Raw genomic sequence first — 19,866 nt, 5'->3', positions numbered from 1 at the left:
GACCCATCCACAGCGGCCCAGCCTTCATTTCACGGTATCGATTTGGCCATGCTTGGTGGTCTCGGTGCACAGTACACGTGCTGGCATGTGATTGAACTATTACTTCATTCCCGTTAGCGTGCCACCTGGGCACTGCCCGGCCGGGTCCGAGTACAATAAGCACCAGACTGCACAGTCAAATGCACCAGCCCTATCTATATCCAGGGGGTTCAGTAGCCAGAAGAGCGAGCGAATACTTTCCACACGCTCGCACGCGCACGCACGCACGCACACACACACACGCACACACACATGCACACACACACACACACACACACACACGGCCCACACCAAATACTACAGCGTCGCCGCATAGTTTCTCGTCAAGAGTATACTCTTGATTTCGTTGATAGAAAGAAGGGTCGTGCGCATGCACACTTTGTGATTTTGCATCGCACCGCAAGGCAAGGTTAAGTTAGTTCAGCTTGAAGGCTAGCACTTCCAGAATGCTTGGCTGATACTAAAAGTAAAATAGAAATAATAAAATCTTGTAGGACGCATCACGCAGCTTCATAAGTAAAAAATGGGTTGTGAGCCAGTGTTGCTCACAACCCATTTTTTAGAAATAATAAGTCTCTCTATATGTAGAGAATCCTTTCGGTACGGACCATGAGCTGTAATAAGGGCTTTTCAAATAAAATAATAAGATGGGTCTGGATTTTTTTAAATAATCGGGATGGTAGGCCAACGTAAATAATACTAAAAAAAGTTTTGTGTCATTGTGCCTGTGAAAACAGGAATGTGGATTGATTCGTAAGCGTAAATCCTTGACAGATGCTGCTCGGGGGCTAGGCTACCAACACGTGATAGTAAATGACGGGACAACGGCATAACTTACACCTGACGATTACCTAAGACATTGAACTCACTACAGAGTGTGCAGCAGCTGTTGATGGAAGTACAGTGGTGGCGTTGGCAGTAATATTGAGGTCGAATGCGTGGTCGATTTCGCCGCCATCCTCCACATCCGGTCGATGTATATGATGTGTCAGTCTGATCATGGCGCATACAAAGAGAACAGCGACCGGTACCATGGACACAAGCAGGCGGCGGATGATCAGCCGCCGCTTCCTTTCCGGCGTGAGCTGGGCGCTGAACAGGACATCCGTGTAGCTGTCCTGCCGCGCGACACCCTCCTGCCCGGGCAGCAAGGAGTCCATGTCCGACGGCGCATCGTCCGACGGCGACTCGCTCATCTCCCGACCATGTTCACCCATGACATCTCCATTGGTGGCGTCGCTCTTCTTTGCGATGCGGCACTGCACATCGCCGTTCTCGCCAGTTGCCATGACAGCAACAAGCTCCACTGGACTGGAGCTATCCGTTGCAACTACACACAGAGACGGAAATAAACACCAACACTGAACAACTCTATCACACGCACAGAGGCAGCGCACCTCAACCTGCTAGAGTGCCCAATGCCTGCAATCAGCAGAGGATACACAGGAGGTACACAAAGGAAAGGATGAACAAACTATTATACAACAGAAAATAAATGAGTGCGGTTTGTTGTGATTCGTGCCAACATATTCCCTGCTCCACACCCAGCAGAAAAAAAAAGAAAAAAGAAAAGGCAAGCACCCCCGGTGGGATTCGAACCCACAACCTTTGAATGCCGTCAAGCAGCTAGCCCGATTAGAAGTCCAATGCGCTAATCCATTGCGCCACGGGGGCGAGCACAATGCATCATGGGAGTAGATGAGAGTTGACTACAATATCCATCGAGAATGCGAGCAAACGGTGAATGTGCAGGAAAATCAAGAGTACTCGTGCTCCTCATAAAACGTTACTTTGTGCCCGTTAGAGTTTCAACTCTTATTACCAGGGAGTAGTAAAATACAGGGAGGTGACACGAGCATGTACGGCCAGTTTGACGATTGCCTCAGCACCGTTTTCACCCGGCGGGTGAGATTGGGGTACTATGGATACCGAAGTGTGTAGACACGCGCGCGGATCAGGATTCTCTCGATCAGGGAGTAGTAAAATACCTACCGCCAAAGAGACTCCTACTGCAGCCCGTAGAAACTCAGCGCTGAGAATTTCCAACAACCGTCTGCCTTCACAAAGTTTGGTAGTCGACCAAACTACCACTATGTCAGGATAGAAGTCCAGCAAGAGTGGTATCACTTTGGGAGATATCCCTGCGTGCCGTAGATTTTTCCTGTGTCGATACAAGCTGTTTACGACGACGTAGCCCGCATTTCAATCCTTGACAAACTTAGGAACATTTCATTCCGAAAAGTGAACTCCCGAATCTCTAGCATACCATAATATGAAATGCTCATCATCACAAAGAAGGTAGAGAAGTACTGGTTGATCACAACTGAGGAGAAATTAGTGCCGATCGTGTGGTGTCCTAGAGATTTTTCGACTTCCCATATGGCGATGGCACAGATGTATCACAAGAGCAAAACAAATGCTGTTCCATGAGATGGATAGACCTTTTCATGGAATTAGTTCTTCGACAAATACTCAAGATTGATTCAGCAGATCATCTTTTTTGCGAAAGAAAAAAAAACAAGCGCGAGGCACCCATCAAAAATCACGATTAGTGGCGTGTCACCTCCCTGTATTTTACTACTCCCTGCTTATTACAGTGCATCACAAATCGGATGCCGAGTATATTTTCAAACCATGCAGCACAATCTCACCTTCGTTAGAGTCGTCGTCGTCTACTTTGTCTCCAGCTGCGTCCTTCACTCTCTGCTGGGCCTGGACAAACACACACAAGGGAGATACATTCAAAAGTGATACAAGTACACCCGCACCACCTTTATCCGTGAAGTCCAGGACAGGGCGGGTACTGCCGGTCGCAAGTTCAAACCCCCCCCCCCCCCCGAAAAAAACTCCAAATCACATAAATTCTGATGGGGAAAGGCCAGTGATACGGCATACAACGTCACCAGTTGAAACAACACTGGCCAAAGAGTACAGTCCTGCTACTGCAGTTGCAACAACGATGACAACAACGATGACAACACCACCACCACCACCGCCGCCACCACCACCGCCGCCACCACCACCACCACCAGCAGCAACAAGCGCTTTTGACCTGGTGTTGACTGCCATGGTATTGCCAAGCCATCCCCCCCCCCCACTGTCGCCTCAGACACTAGCTGGTGCTGCTGTATGACGAAAGCAGAGCTAAATGAACGACTTTATGACTAACGTTATGGCCATGATTTCAACACCAGACAACAGAGGATAGATAACTGGCAATGGAATGGTGCAGCAGAGAATTGCAAAGGAAAACACCAGTAGCTTACAGCAATTGATTCTTTCTCCCAGTCGATACGCGATATGATGATCAGGTACATGGTAGCCTGTCGATGCGGAACACGCGCATGAAAACAAGCAAACACACATACATATCTATTATCCATACATGAAGAGTGATTGAGCGTGCAGACATCATAACTGGGTGGCCACCAACAGTTTCTGCTAGCAGACCTCCAAATAATTCTACTAGTACTTGAAGCTACCAAAATGACGACATTAAAGGCAAACCTGCAGATCAGGCAGGCTAAACCAGAATACCTGAGGTTTACCCAAAGTTTTTGCGCTAAAAAGGTGACTGAATAGGGCCAGTCCGCACATTCTGTCCCTCGTGAATTCCGCGGATTGCAGGATTTCCGCGGAATCCAGTAGTGTCCGCAGAATTCAGAAAATCCCGCAAAATATTGCAGAAAAGAGAGAAAAACTGCTTTTTCTGGAGAATTTTGATGTGTTTTTAGTTACAGCCAAATCAACCTGCCTGTGACTTTCAAAATCAACTTGCAGTATATTTTGGAGTTTTCAATTTTTTTCACCAGGATTTCGCATATTTTGGTTCAGAATTTATGGGGACAACAAACTTCGGTGGGGTTGCGGAAAGTCTATCTGTTTTTGCGCTCATTTTCCTTGCAGAATTGCCGCAGAATATAGAAGGATTTGCATAATTAGCGCAGAATTTACTGTTTTCAGCCGCAGAATTCTGCACGGAATTTCTGATATTCTGCCGCGGAATTCACGGGGGACAGCACGTTACCCAATCTGGGGATAGCTCTGGTATGGTGTAGGCATCTGTGCACTCAAAAGCACGGAGAAGGCACATTAGGTCAAAACTCAATGGCAATGAAGAATGACTTTTCAAAGCCACGCCATACAGAACACATGACACAAGCACAACACCACGCACACACCCACACCCATGCATGTATGCCTGCCTGCACGCACGCACACGCACGCACATACACACGCACACACACACACACACACAAACACACACACACAGGTAACTACGACTCACCTGAAAAACAAGACCGATGCCCATGCCCAGCCAAAGCCCTGTAACAACAAACAAGATACCCCTTAGCTTTGCCAAGTACTTTACTACAGTGCTGGCAACTGAAATCCGACCCCCTGAGCAGTGCTGCTCACATCGTAACACTACGAAATAGAGGCCGCTAGAAAGTGAACGCACCGCCCAGGGGGTCGGATTTCAGTTGCCAGCACTGTAGTCTCCACATTGTTTGACAAACTACTGGGCCAAAAACCCAGGTTTCGCACTGTCAGCTAAACAGCGGAGCCTTGACAGCAGGAAAGGAAAGAATGGAAAGAAATCTGATGAGGCATGCCGGCTTGTGTAAAGCAGGAGACAAAGAGTTCTCACAGCCAAACGCGTTCATCGTAACCTGCCCATGGGTACCTGGTAAGTGTACGAACAAGACATAATATATCACGGGCTTTTTTTCCTGTAGAAGCCGATGTCAGTGCTTGGCTCTATACAAACCACATATTTCTGTGTATGTTAACACTAAAACCAAGCTTATATACCACCCGTGTATATTCAGGCTTGTATTTAATACAAGCTTCTAAACTACGGTACCAGCATGCATAATACAACAGAGGGCAGCTCACCTCGCACGCCCATCGTGGTTCTGAGAGCCAGCGGCACGCCAACGGGGAGAGCAATGGCGTAGTAGGCAAAGATGTTACTGACAGCGCCAACCGACTGGCGGCCAGCACCTCGAATCACACCGGCACAGGCACACTACAGGGAACAACAAACCACACCACAACATGCAGTCACACACATCAGCTGGCTGCAGGCGATGGATTCTGCAAGGCAGGCCAGTATGTAATCAGTACTAATCACTATTTCTGAGTAACAATCAAGCTTTGAAACCTGAACTGCTATGCTAAGCATGCATGCATGCACGGAGTGAGGAAACAAGACATTATTTAAGATAAAATAAATGACTCCTAGTACAGATCATTGTGATCAACAGGTGGATCACGGGCACGGGTATATTCTATACACTCACTGTACAGTAAAACCTGTCAAGGCAATCACTCTGCTTAGCTGACCGTCTACCCTAGAGGACCACTACAACCAGGACCGGGGGATGCCATTTCCAGTCAAATGACCCTGGATAAGAAGCAGCACCAATGCCTTGTACACGGAAACCAGGTTTTGTAAGGTTCCCTGAGCGGTCAACGTAGACAAGCTACACTGTAGTACAATGAATGCTGACTACACATGGCTTTTCACTGTTGTACACACCTGGATGTAGTCAGCGAGCTCTAGCGATGCCAGGTATGGAACCACCTCAGCTACACCATGTATAACCTCTCTGTAGTGCAACATCCAGAATGTTACACATGTGTGCACAAAAACAAACAAACAAACACAAAGTCACCCGCATGCAAGCATTTTAGGCCAGCTTGTACTGCATCATGGCTTCCGCCTTTCAATTTCTATTCACACGAGTGCAAACTGTATCAGCCAACGAATGAACAGAATAGCTCTCGCATGGGAACATGGTGCTATCACTATTGTACAGTTACACGTGTCATCACTATCGTAGCAAACCATGTGCATTTCTGGCCAAGTTTCTCTGCCTGGCAAAACTCCACAGCAAATCACTGTGCAAATGACAAGACAAGCAGCACTCCTGTAACCAAAGTCCACAGTCCCTGAATGCTGCTTGTGCCGATCATTATACGCTTAGGTCATCGTCAATATGCGAAGAGCACAAAGAGCATTTTCGACAAAACTCATCAGCCGCAATGGCACACGAGTTTCGTTCGAACATCACAGAGGCTACAGGTGTGACCGATGAATTTCTTTCGTTTCCTTCCGGCATGCAAGTGTTGCATTTTGGAAGTGAATAAACAGCAGTACTGCACATGCATGCAAGCTGAGTGGTGAAGATACACCAAGGCAAACACACGCAAACGTACGGATCGTCAGTGAAGATCTTGCCAAGCTCGTTGCGCAAGCTGAGGAAGAGCCCACACATGATGATACCACTGGTCCCTGTATGGAGAGTAGCCAACAAGCAAGCAGGAAAAGCAGAGTTAACTCAGCCAGCATACAAAACAAGCATCACAGTACTTCGAAGTATTATTAATAGGAAAAAGCAGGCCATGGTACGTGTGACCACTTGAAAGTAAGAAAAGCACAGGGTTAAAGGGGAAGTATACCCTAAAATCAAATTTTCACCAGTTGTTGTCTTCTGGGTGCTGAGTCGAATGGTCTTGGTCCGAGGAAGCTGCGACGCTCCCTTCCTACTTGAATCCCAATCGAACTCGCGCACTTCCACCGAAACTGGGTGACTGCGCCCTACTAGATGGGGATTTGTATGCAAAATGTCACTAAAAGCGCCATTTCGTTCTTATAAAAGCACGGATGACCGCGATTGGCCCCTATGTTGTAGTCTTTTGGACGCTGAGTCGACTGGTTTTGGTCCGAAAAGGCTGCGATGCAGCGTTCCTCCTTTATTCCCAATCGAACATGGTTGAACAAGCGGTCAAGTGCTCCTGGGTGCCCAAATCACCTGGTCACCGCGCCAGCAGGCGACAACTTTCACACCAAGGTTCAACTCGAGTTCAACTCGAGTGACAGGACTGCACCCAAAAAAGGTCAAACAGGCTAGTAAGTTGTACCCTGCAGGCACGGTGACCAGGTGACTGGTGTACGCAGGAGCACGTGACCACTTGTTCAACCATGTTCGATTGGGAATAAAGGAGGAACGCTGCATCGCAGCGTTTTCGGACCAAAACCACTCGACTCAGCGTCCAAAAGACTACAACATATGGGCCAATCACGGTCATCCGTGATTTTATAAGAACGAAATGGCGCTTTTAGTGACATTTTGCATACAAATCCCCATCCAGCAGGGCGCAGTCACCCAGTTTCGGTGGAAGTGCGCGAGTTCGATTGGGATTCAAGTAGGAAGGGAGCGTCTCAGCTTCCTCGGACCAAGACCATTCGACTCAGCACCCCGAAGACTACAACTGGTGAAAATTTGATTTTAGGGTATACTTCCCCTTTAAGTATCCCCCATACGAATATCATTTCCGGTGACGGGTCTATGCATACCGGTACTAGAGAACCTAGAACAGATAAAACAGCATTTCTTCTGTAAATGTCTTTCAACTCCAAAGAGGTCGTGACCTACCTTCTAAAGCGTTACTATGCAAACAGAAGCAAACAATCATGCATACCATCTATCACAGATAGCCAGAGAGGCGAAGGAACTGAGATAAAGCAACTCAATTCGTACCATTCATGACCAGTGCAACACGGAAACATGACTTTGCCTTCTTCCAGTCGCCAGCCCCGAGTGCATTACCGACCAAAATGTTGACAGCAATCATCAAGCCAATGGCAACCTGTGACACACGAACGCGCACGAACACACACACACACACACACACACACACACACAAATTATGTACTAGTACAAGTACAAACGCACCTAATTGGCTCATCAAATTTCAAAGTGAATGCCAGACAGGGCCACCGTCCTGCATGGTGGGCATGGAGAGAAGTCAGTAAAGACAGCAGGTCTGCGTGTGTGCAAGCCAACAGGCATACATGAGGATATCACTATTATTATCGTCGTTATACAGGCCCCTTGTTGCAATACATAATTGCTCAGTGCACATCATTCAACACATGTCCCCATAGAGATTAGAAGAATTAGTGTTAGCGTACTTGACCACCGTTGCAGTCTGTGTTAAGCAATGGATGAAGTGGCAGAGGGCATGGCACAGGCCTCACAGTGTTATTGACTACAAAGTCATGCGGGTGATGGCTTAACCAGTGCTTTGCAGTGGTTGACCATAAGGATGAATTTCCCAGTGGGATAAATGTGTTTAAGATTAAGATTTCAAGGTTTCAAGAGTGATCACATCAACAAATTAGTTTTTTTTAGTGAAATGGAAGCAGCGAAGTGAAGTGGCAGCACAGGGAGAGAGAGAGAGAGAGAGAGAGAGAGAGAGAGAGAGAGAGAGAGAGAGAGAGAGAGAGAGAGAGAGAGAGAGAGAGAGAGGCGGATGCAGAAAGTAGGAGAAAAGAACAGCTATCTCACACACACACTCAGACTGACCATGCCGGTTATGTAGACAGCTTGATACATGACGGCAGTAACTGCCAGGGGCACCTGACCCAAGTGACCTTAGAATGGCAAGTGACGGAAAAGTGTCAGTGGCAGCCAGGCAATGCAGCAATCAAACAACAAAAGAGTGAGGAGAAGAGAGAGAGGGAGAGAGAGAGAGGGAGAGAGAGAGAGAGAGAGAGAACACGCAAACACGCCCAGATCAAGCACCATGTCGACACAGACACACCATAGCAAAGATCACAGTTGTAGCGTCGCGGAACCATCAACTAACCATAAACAGGAAGGTGGTTAAGCGGAAGACAATACCTGTCACCGCCAGAGGGACAACACCCATAGTACCTGCAACAGCATACGCCACAATGCGAGCAGCTGAGTGACAGGACAATATCCATGTCGGCAGCTACAGTCCATTCATAAAAAGATGATACCTAAGCTTTTGGCCACATATCGGTCAAAATTTGAGTTTATTTCACAATTGTTTTCCTCCGTCAAATGCTCTTCCAATTATGTTTGTGAAGTTGCGGACATGTCAAAGTTACGGGCAGCGTCCAGTCCCGAACCGCCCGGATGAACAAGGTACGAGTGTATCCCTTATTCGTTCCACCCCTACTAGAATCACCCTTACTAAACTCAACATAACCAGGCAAACAGTATAGATATTATTCCCTCAATCTCCCTGGATACTGAGCACTCAGCGCAGCACGAGGATAGTCACTACAAAATGAAACACAGCCACGTAGACTAAACAAGCGGCAATACTTTTAACGCACTCGTTGATTCTGCTGCTGTAAGACATACCTGCCACGAAAAGCAATATCTCAAAGGCCCACCACTCTAAGCAGACCATAATGCCACCAGCCAGTGCCAAGCGAGTGAAGACCATCCAGTTGTCTAAGCATTTGAACGACCAGCCTGCAGCAAAGAAGACAATGGGAACTTGGTTAACTACTACATGCCAGGATGAGAGAGAGAGAGAGAGAGAGAGAGAGAGAGAGAGAGAGAGAGAGAGAGAGAGAGAGAGAGAGAGAGAGAGAGAGAGAGAGAGAGAGAGAGAGAGAGAGTAAGTTACATTTATAAAGACAGGTAAGTCTAACAAATGAGGACTGAGACCTCTACAACAGGGTTTTTACGCCTGAAAGCAGGTGCATGATTTAACTAGCAGGTTGTCAGTCTAGATTTTATGCGCAGATGGGGAGAGAGAGAGCGAGAGAGAGAGCGAGAGAGAGAGAGAGAGAGAGAGAGAGAGAGAGAGAGAGAGGGGGGGAGAGGGAGAGGGAGAGAGAGAGAGCGAGAGCGAGAGCGAGAGACCATGGAAGACTGTCATGAGAGGTAACAGAGGAAATAGGAAACAGCTACATGGGAAATGCTACAGTGGTAGTAGACACATCAAAATCAGCAAACACTTCAGGGAGACCTAGTGTGACTTGCCTGGCCATGTTAGATGGTGAAGTTTTCTCCAGCGGATGTAGACAATGGTGGCAATTGGCTGCGTCGACATGCCAAGGACAAAACCGATAGCTGCACCTCTACAAAGAACACGCAGGATATGTCAGCCATTAAAATTTTCGTAACCATCATATACACCCACTCACTTGCCAACATTGAGAGAGAGAGAGAGAGAGAGAGAGAGAGAGAGAGAGAGAGAGAGAGAGAGAGAGAGAGAGAGAGAGAGAGAGAGAGAGAGAGAGAATAGAGAGAGAGAAATAGAGAGAGAGAAATAGAGGGAGAGGAATTATCAAATAGAGGGAGGGGAACACAACAACAATCAACAAGAAAAGGACACCTGGCAGACAAGCCCATCACAAAGTCCATCAACATCATCATGGAGAAGGACCTCCTCTACGGGCAATCAAGAGAAAACTGAATGGATATTCATCAATCAATATGTCAATATAGTCGGGAAACCACTGAATTGTGTGAAAAAAAATTAAACATTCATCAGCATTATCATCATCTCCACACTCACCGCAGACCCATGCCTAAGCGGAACACCAAAATGTAGTCGACCACACCGAGAACAACATTGCTTATAATGCCCACTACAATGGCTGGCAATGTTATCGACTGTGCACGCATAGCACCGACAAGGGACCACGCGCATGCGCACGCACACACACACGCACACACACACACACACACATGCGCACGCATGTACGTACACACAGAGGAAATGAATGTGCAAGGCTTGTAAAGCATACAAAGAGCTGAAAATGAAGGAACAATGAAACAACTACAGGGCCTATACATGTACATAAGAAGGCGACTTTAATTAAGCTTCTCCACGCCTTGGTAATAATTTACTAATAAAACGGCTTTGTATGGAGAGACAACAAGCTCCCTTTCAAGCTCTGAACAACTTGAACCCTTTCAACCAGAATAGAACTTTCGCCACCAAACTTCCGAAAGTTCGCCTACATTTTTGACTGTCAAAGTCAGGTTCTGAAAAATATTCCGAAATTCGGAATGCAAAAGGTCTCTAATAACCCTGGCAAACACCCCTACGTAACATCCCCATTCAGAGAGAAAGCTGGAACGTAGGTGGCAAAGTCGGTGAACGTGATCAAGGCTCCTGAGGAGCACGCCTACACACAGTGAGTTGGGCTATTGAGGTTGCCTGTACGACAGCAGCTGCTCCACACTAGTAAAGCACACAGCAAGGCTCCCGTTCCTGTACACTAGTAAAATACACAGCAAGGCTCTCCTGAAGGCCTGTGGCATGATGTCATCGGATCAGAGATGTCGACAATTGTAGCATGGTGCCGTCAAGGATCATAACAGTAGCAAGGAAGCTCGAAAAACGCTACAAAACCGGCACGATGAGACTGCATGTTACTCACAGAGAGAACGATTCCATCTCGTCAGAGATGTCAACAGGTAACTGTGCAGCTATGAACTCAGTATTTGGCCCTTTAATATCTACCATACATACTTCCTCGTACCTCCTTTCCCGAGCTGACCTGAGCACCGTAGCTTGCCGTACGACGCCTTTCGTTCCGTTGGCCTGGGTAGCTGCTTGCGCGTCCATTTGCCATAGCTACCATGCCTTTCTCTTGCACTCGTTCTCTCAAACTCTCTCTCCTTTTCATAATGTAGTCGATCGTCTTTCTCTCCGTCACCATAATAAATGCCGTCACCTATCCGTTTCCCTGTTCCCTGTGTGTTTGGAATGATAGCACATGATGATTCAACATTGATGCCCGACTTGACCCTGTCTTCAATCCACGACCTTTCATCCTCATCCATCATGTCAGATCGTCCCAGTCGTCCTCTCGTCACCCTCTTTCCCTCTCCATCGCTTGCCATCACCATAATTATAGTCTTTCGTCTCTCCGTCTCCCCTCGTCGTCGTCTCCCCTAATAAATGTCTTCCCTGACCTAACTCGTCCGTGGTTCGTTGTGTGTATGGAACTATGGCAGTCTCAAAGTCTCAACATTAGAAACTCCATGAACTGTTGCCGATACCATTTCTATGATGTCATCTATTCAGAGATGTCGACAATTGTTTCCTGGTGATCGTGAAACTAGAAAGCATCCTCGAAGTTGGGATATTCCACACACCTTCTGCACCAGGTTCTGGCGCCATCATGATGTCATCAGATCAAAAATGTCGACAATTGCCGCGTGATGGATAGACGGTTGGCCATGCCATCAGCGTCTCTCCCTCTCTCGTCCACAGCAACACAACAAGGAAACATGTTGCCATGGAACGCCCCAAACTCGGTGATATCAACTAGTACAACTATAAAGGCTTCCACAGTCTTGTCCTAATGGCAATGTGTGATGCCAGCTATGCTTTCACCAAGGTGGATATCGGGGGTTCCTATGGCAGGGACAATGATGCATCCGTTTTCGCAGCCTCGGAGAAGGGAGCATGCTTGGAGGATAACACCACTGGCATTCCACCGCCCGCAACCATGTTGGAAAAGGCAACGTCAAGCGCAGATGAGCGGAAGCCGGAAGCGACAGCAGGCGCGTACAATGCGCAGGTGTCGTCCTTCTTGATGTCATCTCATCAGAGATGTCGACAATTCTTGCTCCAATGTGCAAGTGCAGCGTAGACCCGAAAGAAAGAGGCCTGCGCCGGCCGATGAACGGAAAAGTACATCACGTGCTAAAAGAGCATCCACAGCGGCATCTTGATGAGTAGAAGTCCTCTGAACTTTGCCGGAATATGTCCTGGTCAACATCAGAGCTCTATGTATGTATGTATATCCACGGCCTCCCTCGGCGGAGGAACTTGTAACGGCAATCCGCCAACGTTTGACACTTCGAAACTTTCAACCACCGCGACGACACATTCCACACAACCGCCGACAACTACGACCACGCCCGCAACCACGACCACGACCGATACGCCCTACTCGACACCGCTACTTCGACGCCGACGTTCTGCCACCCCACCGACTTGCCTTGCCAACCATGCCACGCCACGCGCCTTACCGCAACTGGACTGGCCCGCCACCCAATCGTCGTCCTCATCATGTGTTCCCTCGTCGTGGTCCTGTCTATGTCCACACCGCCCGTTGGTTTGTCTTGTGATGTCCTTGTCCTGATTGTCTGTCTAATGTTGGGATATTCCACACACCTTCTGCACGAGGTTCTGGCGCCATCATGATGCCATCAGATCAAAAATGTCGACAATTGCCGCGTGATGGATAGACGGTTGGCCATGACATCAGCATCTCTCTCTCTCCCTCTCTCGTCGACAGCAACACAAGGAAACATGTTGCCATGGAACGCCCCAAACTCGGTGATATCAACTAGTACAACTATAAAGGCTTCCACAGTCTTGTCCTAATGGCAAAGTGTGACGCCAGCTATGCTTTCACCACGGTGGATATCGGGGGTTCCTTTGGCAGGGACAATGATGCATCCACTTCCGCAGCCTCGGAGATGGGAGCATGCTTGGAGAAAAACACCACTGGCATTCCGCCGCCCGCAACTATGTTGGAAAAGGCAAAGTCAAGCACAGATGAGCGGAACCTGGGAGCGACAGCAGGCGCGCACAATGCGCAGGTGTCGTCCTTCTTGATGTCATCTCATCAGAGATGTCGACAATTCTTGCTCCAATGTGCAAGTGCAGCAGCGTAGACCCGAAAGAAAGAGGCCTACGCCGGCCGATGAACGGAAAAGTACATCACGTGCTAAAAGAGCATGCACCGCGGCATCTTGATGAGTAGAAGTCCTCTGAACTTTGCCGGAATATGTCCTGGTCAACATCAGAACTCTATGTTGAAAAATGGTATTTATTTTCATGTAAGAATGACGAGTTGACCGTCTTCTCTGAGTTCCGCTCACGTCGGTCCATCCTACACCACCGCCGACAACAGGTATCTTTGATGGTTGCACAAAGCATGTCAACAGAAACTCTGCTAAGCAAATGTACTGCAGACGGATGCCACCTGCCACAAGTGGCACATCACAGCTTCATCAGGTCGCATTCCTACCCACAGAAGTCGTCAATCTGCCCCCCCCCCCTCGGACACGTCTCTCCTTGCTAGCAAACCCGATGCTCGGAAAGCAAAGCTCTCCTACCTCCTTTGAACTACAACACACGCACGCACACACACACAGAAGACCCCCCCCATCATCACCACCACTCATAATCCCAAGCCAGTGTAAGAAACCGTTATCACACGTCCCAGCGGTCACAGAACACATAACATACGTTTTGTGACGCTTGTTACTTGTGACGCAGTGCCCCCTGTGGGTGCAGAGTTTGCTTGACACCTTGCACATGTCAAGCATGATGTTCGATTTGACTGCATTCAGTACGACTGACTGAAGTGCGCTCGGTCCACCCGAAACCTTGCCATACGGTATACGGTAAAATCGGAAAATTTCAGGGGGGATTTATTCCCGGTAACTTCGGTACAGGTAATTTTTACCGAAAAAGGCGAAAATAAAACGCGACATATTAAAAATTCAAGAATGCCATGCCACACATCGGGCAAAATGCATTTTTCGGATCTGGAAAACTGGTTTACCGAAATTGTCGTGCTACTGAACCGTTGATGTTGGGAAATACCGAAAATACTACACCACCGAAAATTCCCGGTTTTACAGTAAATGTATCTACATTTAGAAGGAAAATGTAGGGTGAAAGGCAGCACATAGTTAATTCTGATCGCAGGAGGCAGAAGGTGATAGGCACCTCGTGTTCAAAATAAGGTAGAAGACTAAAACCCGCCGGAGAATGATGTGCTGCGAATCAGATAGCAAAGGCTCCCGGCACAAGACAAACTTAACGAACACCCTTCCTTGCCTAAAACACTGTCAGTATACATGTACCAGACAAGTTGCATGGATCACCGCATTCCATGCAAGCGCAAGACGCAAACAACACTAACCCACCTGACTCTGTAGATATCGCGCTGCCAAGATCATTCCCAGAGTGCCCTGCACAACACAACACACACGCACGCACACACACACGCACACACACACACACACGCACACCTGACAGTTTTGGTCACAAACAGTAAACTCCACCAGCAGCCTAAATTCTTGCACACAACATTCCTCTGTCAGCGAAAGCAGACTAGTTCTTGACCGATCGTGCCAAGTCTGTTCTAAGCACGCATGCACATTGGGAGCTAAATTCTCCCGTCCATGCGAGCCGGTGAAACGTTGTCAGTATTTCAGCATAATATACTAAAATAGGAGAAGAATTATGTAGGACGAGATTGATTTTATCAGTTGTAAAAAGCGGTGCGTGTAATTCCTGTACAGTTGAACTCACAGGTAAGCCAACGATCATGATGTCCATGTATTCACCTGACAGTCTGTAGAAAAGAGACAGTTGTAGAAGCAGAGAGAGGGGGTTAGGATGTGTGTGTGTATGTGTGTGTGTGTGTACGTGTGTGTACGTGTGTGTGCGTGTGTGTGTGTGTGTGTGTGTGTGTGTGTGTGTGTGTGTGTGTGTGTGTGTGTGTGTGTGCGTGTGGGGTGGGTGAGAAAGAAAGAAAGAAAGAAAGAAAGAAAGAGAGAAAGAGAGAAAGAAAGAAAGAGACAGAGACACAGAGAGAGAGACAGACAGATAGACAGAGACAGACAGAGACAGACAGAGACAGAGAGAGCCAGACAGAGGCACAAAAATCAAAAAATACATGTAACACCGCTATATTGGGCTGCCGTTCTACATTACACAATAACAGAAGGCAAAGCAAAGTCCAGGGAAAGTTTGGAAACAAGAGTTCCAGCTACAGTGTACTATATGGTCAGGCACTAGATGGAAAGACATGGCAGTGGAATGTGCAGCAAGTACATGTGATCCCATACCTAGCAACACCAGGATCCTGCCCAATAGCCAACAATATTGCTTCTGAGTTCAGCCATAGACCAGCTATGCCGACACACACGAGTGACAGTATTAGCATACCTGCAGAAGCAGAAGAGAGAGAGAGAGAGAGAGAGAGAGAGAGAGAGAGAGAGAGAGAGAGAGAGAGAGAGAGAGAGAGAGAGAGAGAGAGAGAGAGAGAGAGAGACACACACACACACACACACACACACACACACACACACACACACACACACACACACACACACACAGAAAGAGATAGAAAGAATTACTGTTACAGTTATAAGTTACCACCAACAGTGCATTGCAAGCACACCAACACACAGCATGGTCACTGCAGCGTTGATTGCACCAGTTTTCCGAACCCCGAGAAGAAAACGTCAAAGAGCAAGTAGTGCCATCCACACTCACCACTACTATACACGCCACGCTCTCTCGGCGAATACTGTAAGACATGTATATATAACGAGGAAGCAAATCTAACGTTTTAACGGATGACATTTCTTCGTTATAATAAGATCCGTTGAGGCGGTACTGCTTCATAAATGCTGTGTGTGGATATGGCAGAATATTGCAAGATCGTTAACATATCTTCTCGTTAACCTATGAATTTTGGACAGTCGTTAAATTTGCGACTCGTTATAATAACATGTCTTACAGTAGCACTTCACAAGAACGTTGCGTGCTGTCTCATCAGGCTCCTTCCTGAGCATCACCTTTAATCTAAAAATGCTACACAACGCTGCAAGGAGCAGAGAGAGACTGCCAAATCCCCACCCAGGGAAACTTTCTCTGCCTGACAGCCATGCTATAGCAAGCGGTATGGACATTGAAAGGAACAGCAAACAGCCAAGGTGAGGCTAGTAGCCGCAGCACTGCTACAACATTGAATCAGCAATGTGCAGCGGGCAGCAGGCGAAAGCAGCACACACATCCGCCAAACTCACTTTGCTGGACAATGATACCGAGAGCTTTCTTGTTCCGTCCGCCATAGGCCTGAAGAACAAGGCACGCACATACACACACACACGCGCGCGCGCATGCACGCACACACACAGACACACACACACACAGTCAACATAAAGCAACGATGAAAACTAGCTCCACGATTGCACTCGCAATGAAGGCGAAGTGCATCACAGCAGTGCAGTGTTGAAAGGATTCTCACAGGAAAGATTACTTGCACCTCCTTTATTCACCAGCTGAGAGAGTTACTCCTTAGCTACTTCGAAGTAGTACATAGTTCCAACTTCCAATACAGACTCATTCATCATGAAGTGTGGATAAGACAAACTGCATACAAGGGAAACAAATTCCAGCAGCCCCATGGTATTGATATGCATGGGATTTGTGCAAGACCGGCTCAACGAAAGTTACCGTACCTGAGCTGATGTGAGGATCAGTGTAAGTCCAGTGTACATGGGAGGGGAAACTCACCTGTGCAAACAGGGTGTCGCATGCCGTGGCCGCACCAATCAACACAGCCATGCCAGTGACATTGGCAAACTGCAACACACAAAATGGGCACGCACGCACACACACACACACACACACACACACACACACACACACAGGCACAAACACGCATACACACACATACACATGCACAATCAGCAAGTCTTCAACAGCCGGACATAGTCAGAAAATACGTCTGTAAGGCACGTGCACACATGTAAATGCATCTCATAACATTTAAAAGAAACAACCAGAATCATCTGATACATCACTGACTACTCACAGGTACCGCTGACAACACTTACAGATGTTGAAAGCGCTGGATGCCATGATGAATCATAATGCAGAATGCAGGACAGAAACAAACCAAAACACACACACACACACATACACACACACACACACACACACACACACACACACACACACACACACATACACACGCAAGATCAGCAAGGAAGAAAACACGTGCGCCACTGCAAAAGCTTCTGTATCTCGCTAACACAAGGTGAAAGTAACTCCACCGATCTTTTTAGAGCTCGGAATACGTGAACGTTTTCGGGCTTGCTCGTGATATATACGAGCACATTCAGGAAACCATGGCAACGCATCAAACTCTACTAAACGCCCACTCACCAGCCGCATCCAGCAGTTCCCTGGTCTCGTTGGCACTGTTATTGGCCGACGGTGCATGGCCGCAGAACAAGACCGTCTGGAAGTTCAGCATGTTCGACACCAGTAGGCTAAGTCCCTGCCAACCGACAAGTGTCGCAAGAGCACAGAACGTGAACACAAATAATTATGTGATACACGGGTACATACGGCAGAGTCGCGCGCCCAAGAACGTTGTTCCCAAGGGGTTAGCCTGCAACGTTCTTATTATTCAAGTATCTGGCTGCGTTCTCATAGCACGTTCTTAGAAACAATCCGTACTGGATCATACGTATCCGACAAGCTGCCACAAAACCAACACCGCCGTTCTTAACTTTAGGCTGTGGCGTTCTTAGTATTTCAGGCTGGACGTTCTTGGGCTCCAGGTTCTTCAGCGCGCGACTCTACTGTACTCCATCTTATTGAATTAGGTTGAAATTTTGGATTAATTCACGATGCATTACACATATTGAAAGGACTTTACCTTTGCAAATTGCAATCGCATGCTCAAAATCTACAGCTACAAAATAGTTTCTCTCTGTTTTTGAATTTCTGTAAGCGGTTCTGTTGGGTCTCACATGTTACAACCAATTTTTAGTTCGGACTTGTTGAACACCTGTTACTGGCTGCATCACTAGTGCGAAGATCTCCCAGGCCATCGATCCCTGTTGTGGTTTTTGGTGGCGCATGCAGAGGATTTGGGTCTTAGGCAATTTTATAATGTGCATGTGCATTTAGCTGAAAAAAATATTTACCACTAAAATAATTCATGGTCAACAGAAGCATGCTGCTGGCTTATTCGAGTAGTAGAAGAAAACAGCCATGCTGCGTACCACAGGGACGGCTAGCTTAGCTATCTCCTTGACGATTCCCATCTGTGAATGAGACGCTCGCAGCCACGAAGGCCTTCTGGAAGCCTTGGGATGAGTATCTTGCCACTCGGACTTTGTGGATCCATCCGGCGGCCCAGGCCCAGGTGGTTCATCGTCCACATCCAGAGTCAAGGGCACCAGCGCCTCTGTGTCTTCTATAGTACCCAACTGTTGCTGGTCTGTTTCAATAGCACTCATCATGGTTTTGCAGCGTTCGGAATAAATAAATTCAATAAATACTAAAATAGAGGAAAATCTACTCTAGCTGTAAGAAAAAGTATAATTTCGGATTCGGATTTCTCAAGAAAGTTCTTCGGCTGTGCCCTGTTCAAGAAGATTATTCAACTACATTGCCTTTCTAAAATGCCTAGCCTTTTTGTTAGCACCCAAGAGTGGGTATCGGAAGAAGAAGAAGACGAGGCAGAGATTTCAATCGCTGCCGCATGGCGCCTGGCGGTTGGCCTTCGCTTATACGGTATTTTTGTGACAGGGATGATGTCATGCCTGCTACGATCAAGCACGTGTTACGTAGCCTTTTTTATGTTTTTGTAGTGCATTTGGCACGTGTTGTTTCAAATTTGGTCAAGGCCTGATTTCCTTTGTCCTATGCAAGCTTGAAATGCCTGGTCATGCCTGTCGATCTCGCGCTCCAGCTCTGTCAACTGGCTCTCTCCCTCTCTCTCTCACTGACTCAGTGACTGATCCATGTTCCAGACGTAACAGTCGTTTCTAAAGAGTACATTTTTGGTGTGGCCAGTCTTGGTGAACACGATGTAATACTAGGACTTGTACTTAGTTGTAGTGGAAGGGAATGGTGCCATAAGGTCCATTGGCATTGTACAACTCCGCACTACAGAAGCAGGTAGGTCTACTACATGTAGTACGTGCACAGTTGGGCTGCAAGGGGAAGTGTAATCTCCCTGTGGTACTGTCCACGACATGAAGTGCTCCTGGTGACTCTTTCCAGGAGTCTCCTTTGAGACCTGTCAGCAGGGGGACATCTGTTACCGTCAAAGTAAGTGTGTTTGTTAAATTCCAAGCTGCACATCATACATAGTCATTGCCTTACCCAACTCAGCCCACTGCAATGGAGCTTGGCTGTACCAATGCATTATCGTGTGCGTTGGGCTTGCTCACAACACACAGACTCAGTGACATG

General features: G+C 47.5%; 1 protein-coding gene and 1 non-coding gene across 4 annotated transcripts; both read right to left on the bottom strand.

Annotated features, from left to right (window-relative positions):
• Positions 1-355: 355 nt before the first annotated feature.
• LOC135823232 (multidrug and toxin extrusion protein 1-like) lies at positions 356-19,153 on the bottom strand. Of its 3 annotated transcripts, none has more exons than XM_065336080.1 (20): positions 18,669-19,153; positions 17,821-17,935; positions 17,490-17,503; positions 17,167-17,235; positions 16,677-16,725; positions 15,711-15,810; positions 15,172-15,214; positions 14,784-14,828; positions 10,396-10,493; positions 9,858-9,955; positions 9,228-9,341; positions 8,701-8,768; positions 7,590-7,698; positions 6,265-6,340; positions 5,585-5,654; positions 4,939-5,071; positions 4,328-4,365; positions 3,306-3,362; positions 2,691-2,751; positions 356-1,369 (listed from the first exon to the last, which is right to left on the bottom strand). In XM_065336080.1, the coding sequence occupies exons 1-20, from the start codon at positions 18,906-18,908 to the stop codon at positions 891-893; spliced, it is 2,076 nt and encodes a 691-aa protein (XP_065192152.1). In that variant the 5' UTR covers positions 18,909-19,153; the 3' UTR covers positions 356-890. The 3 variants fall into 3 exon arrangements, with proteins under 3 accessions (XP_065192152.1, XP_065192151.1, XP_065192153.1); XM_065336079.1 differs by lacking the exon at positions 8,701-8,768 and adding an exon at positions 8,418-8,485 and having other exon boundaries at positions 18,669-19,152; XM_065336081.1 differs by lacking the exons at positions 8,701-8,768; positions 17,490-17,503; positions 18,669-19,153 and adding an exon at positions 8,418-8,485 and having other exon boundaries at positions 17,821-17,936.
• Trnar-ucu (transfer RNA arginine (anticodon UCU)) lies at positions 1,618-1,713 on the bottom strand. The gene is made up of 2 exons: positions 1,676-1,713; positions 1,618-1,653 (listed from the first exon to the last, which is right to left on the bottom strand). It is a non-coding gene; the product is annotated as a tRNA-Arg (tRNA).
• Positions 19,154-19,866: the final 713 nt, after the last annotated feature.

The sequence above is a fragment of the Sycon ciliatum genome, chromosome 8 (genome assembly GCF_964019385.1).
Source record: "Sycon ciliatum chromosome 8, ocSycCili1.1, whole genome shotgun sequence".
NCBI lineage: Eukaryota > Metazoa > Porifera > Calcarea > Leucosolenida > Sycettidae > Sycon > Sycon ciliatum.
This window is presented reverse-complemented; position numbering and strand designations above follow the sequence as displayed.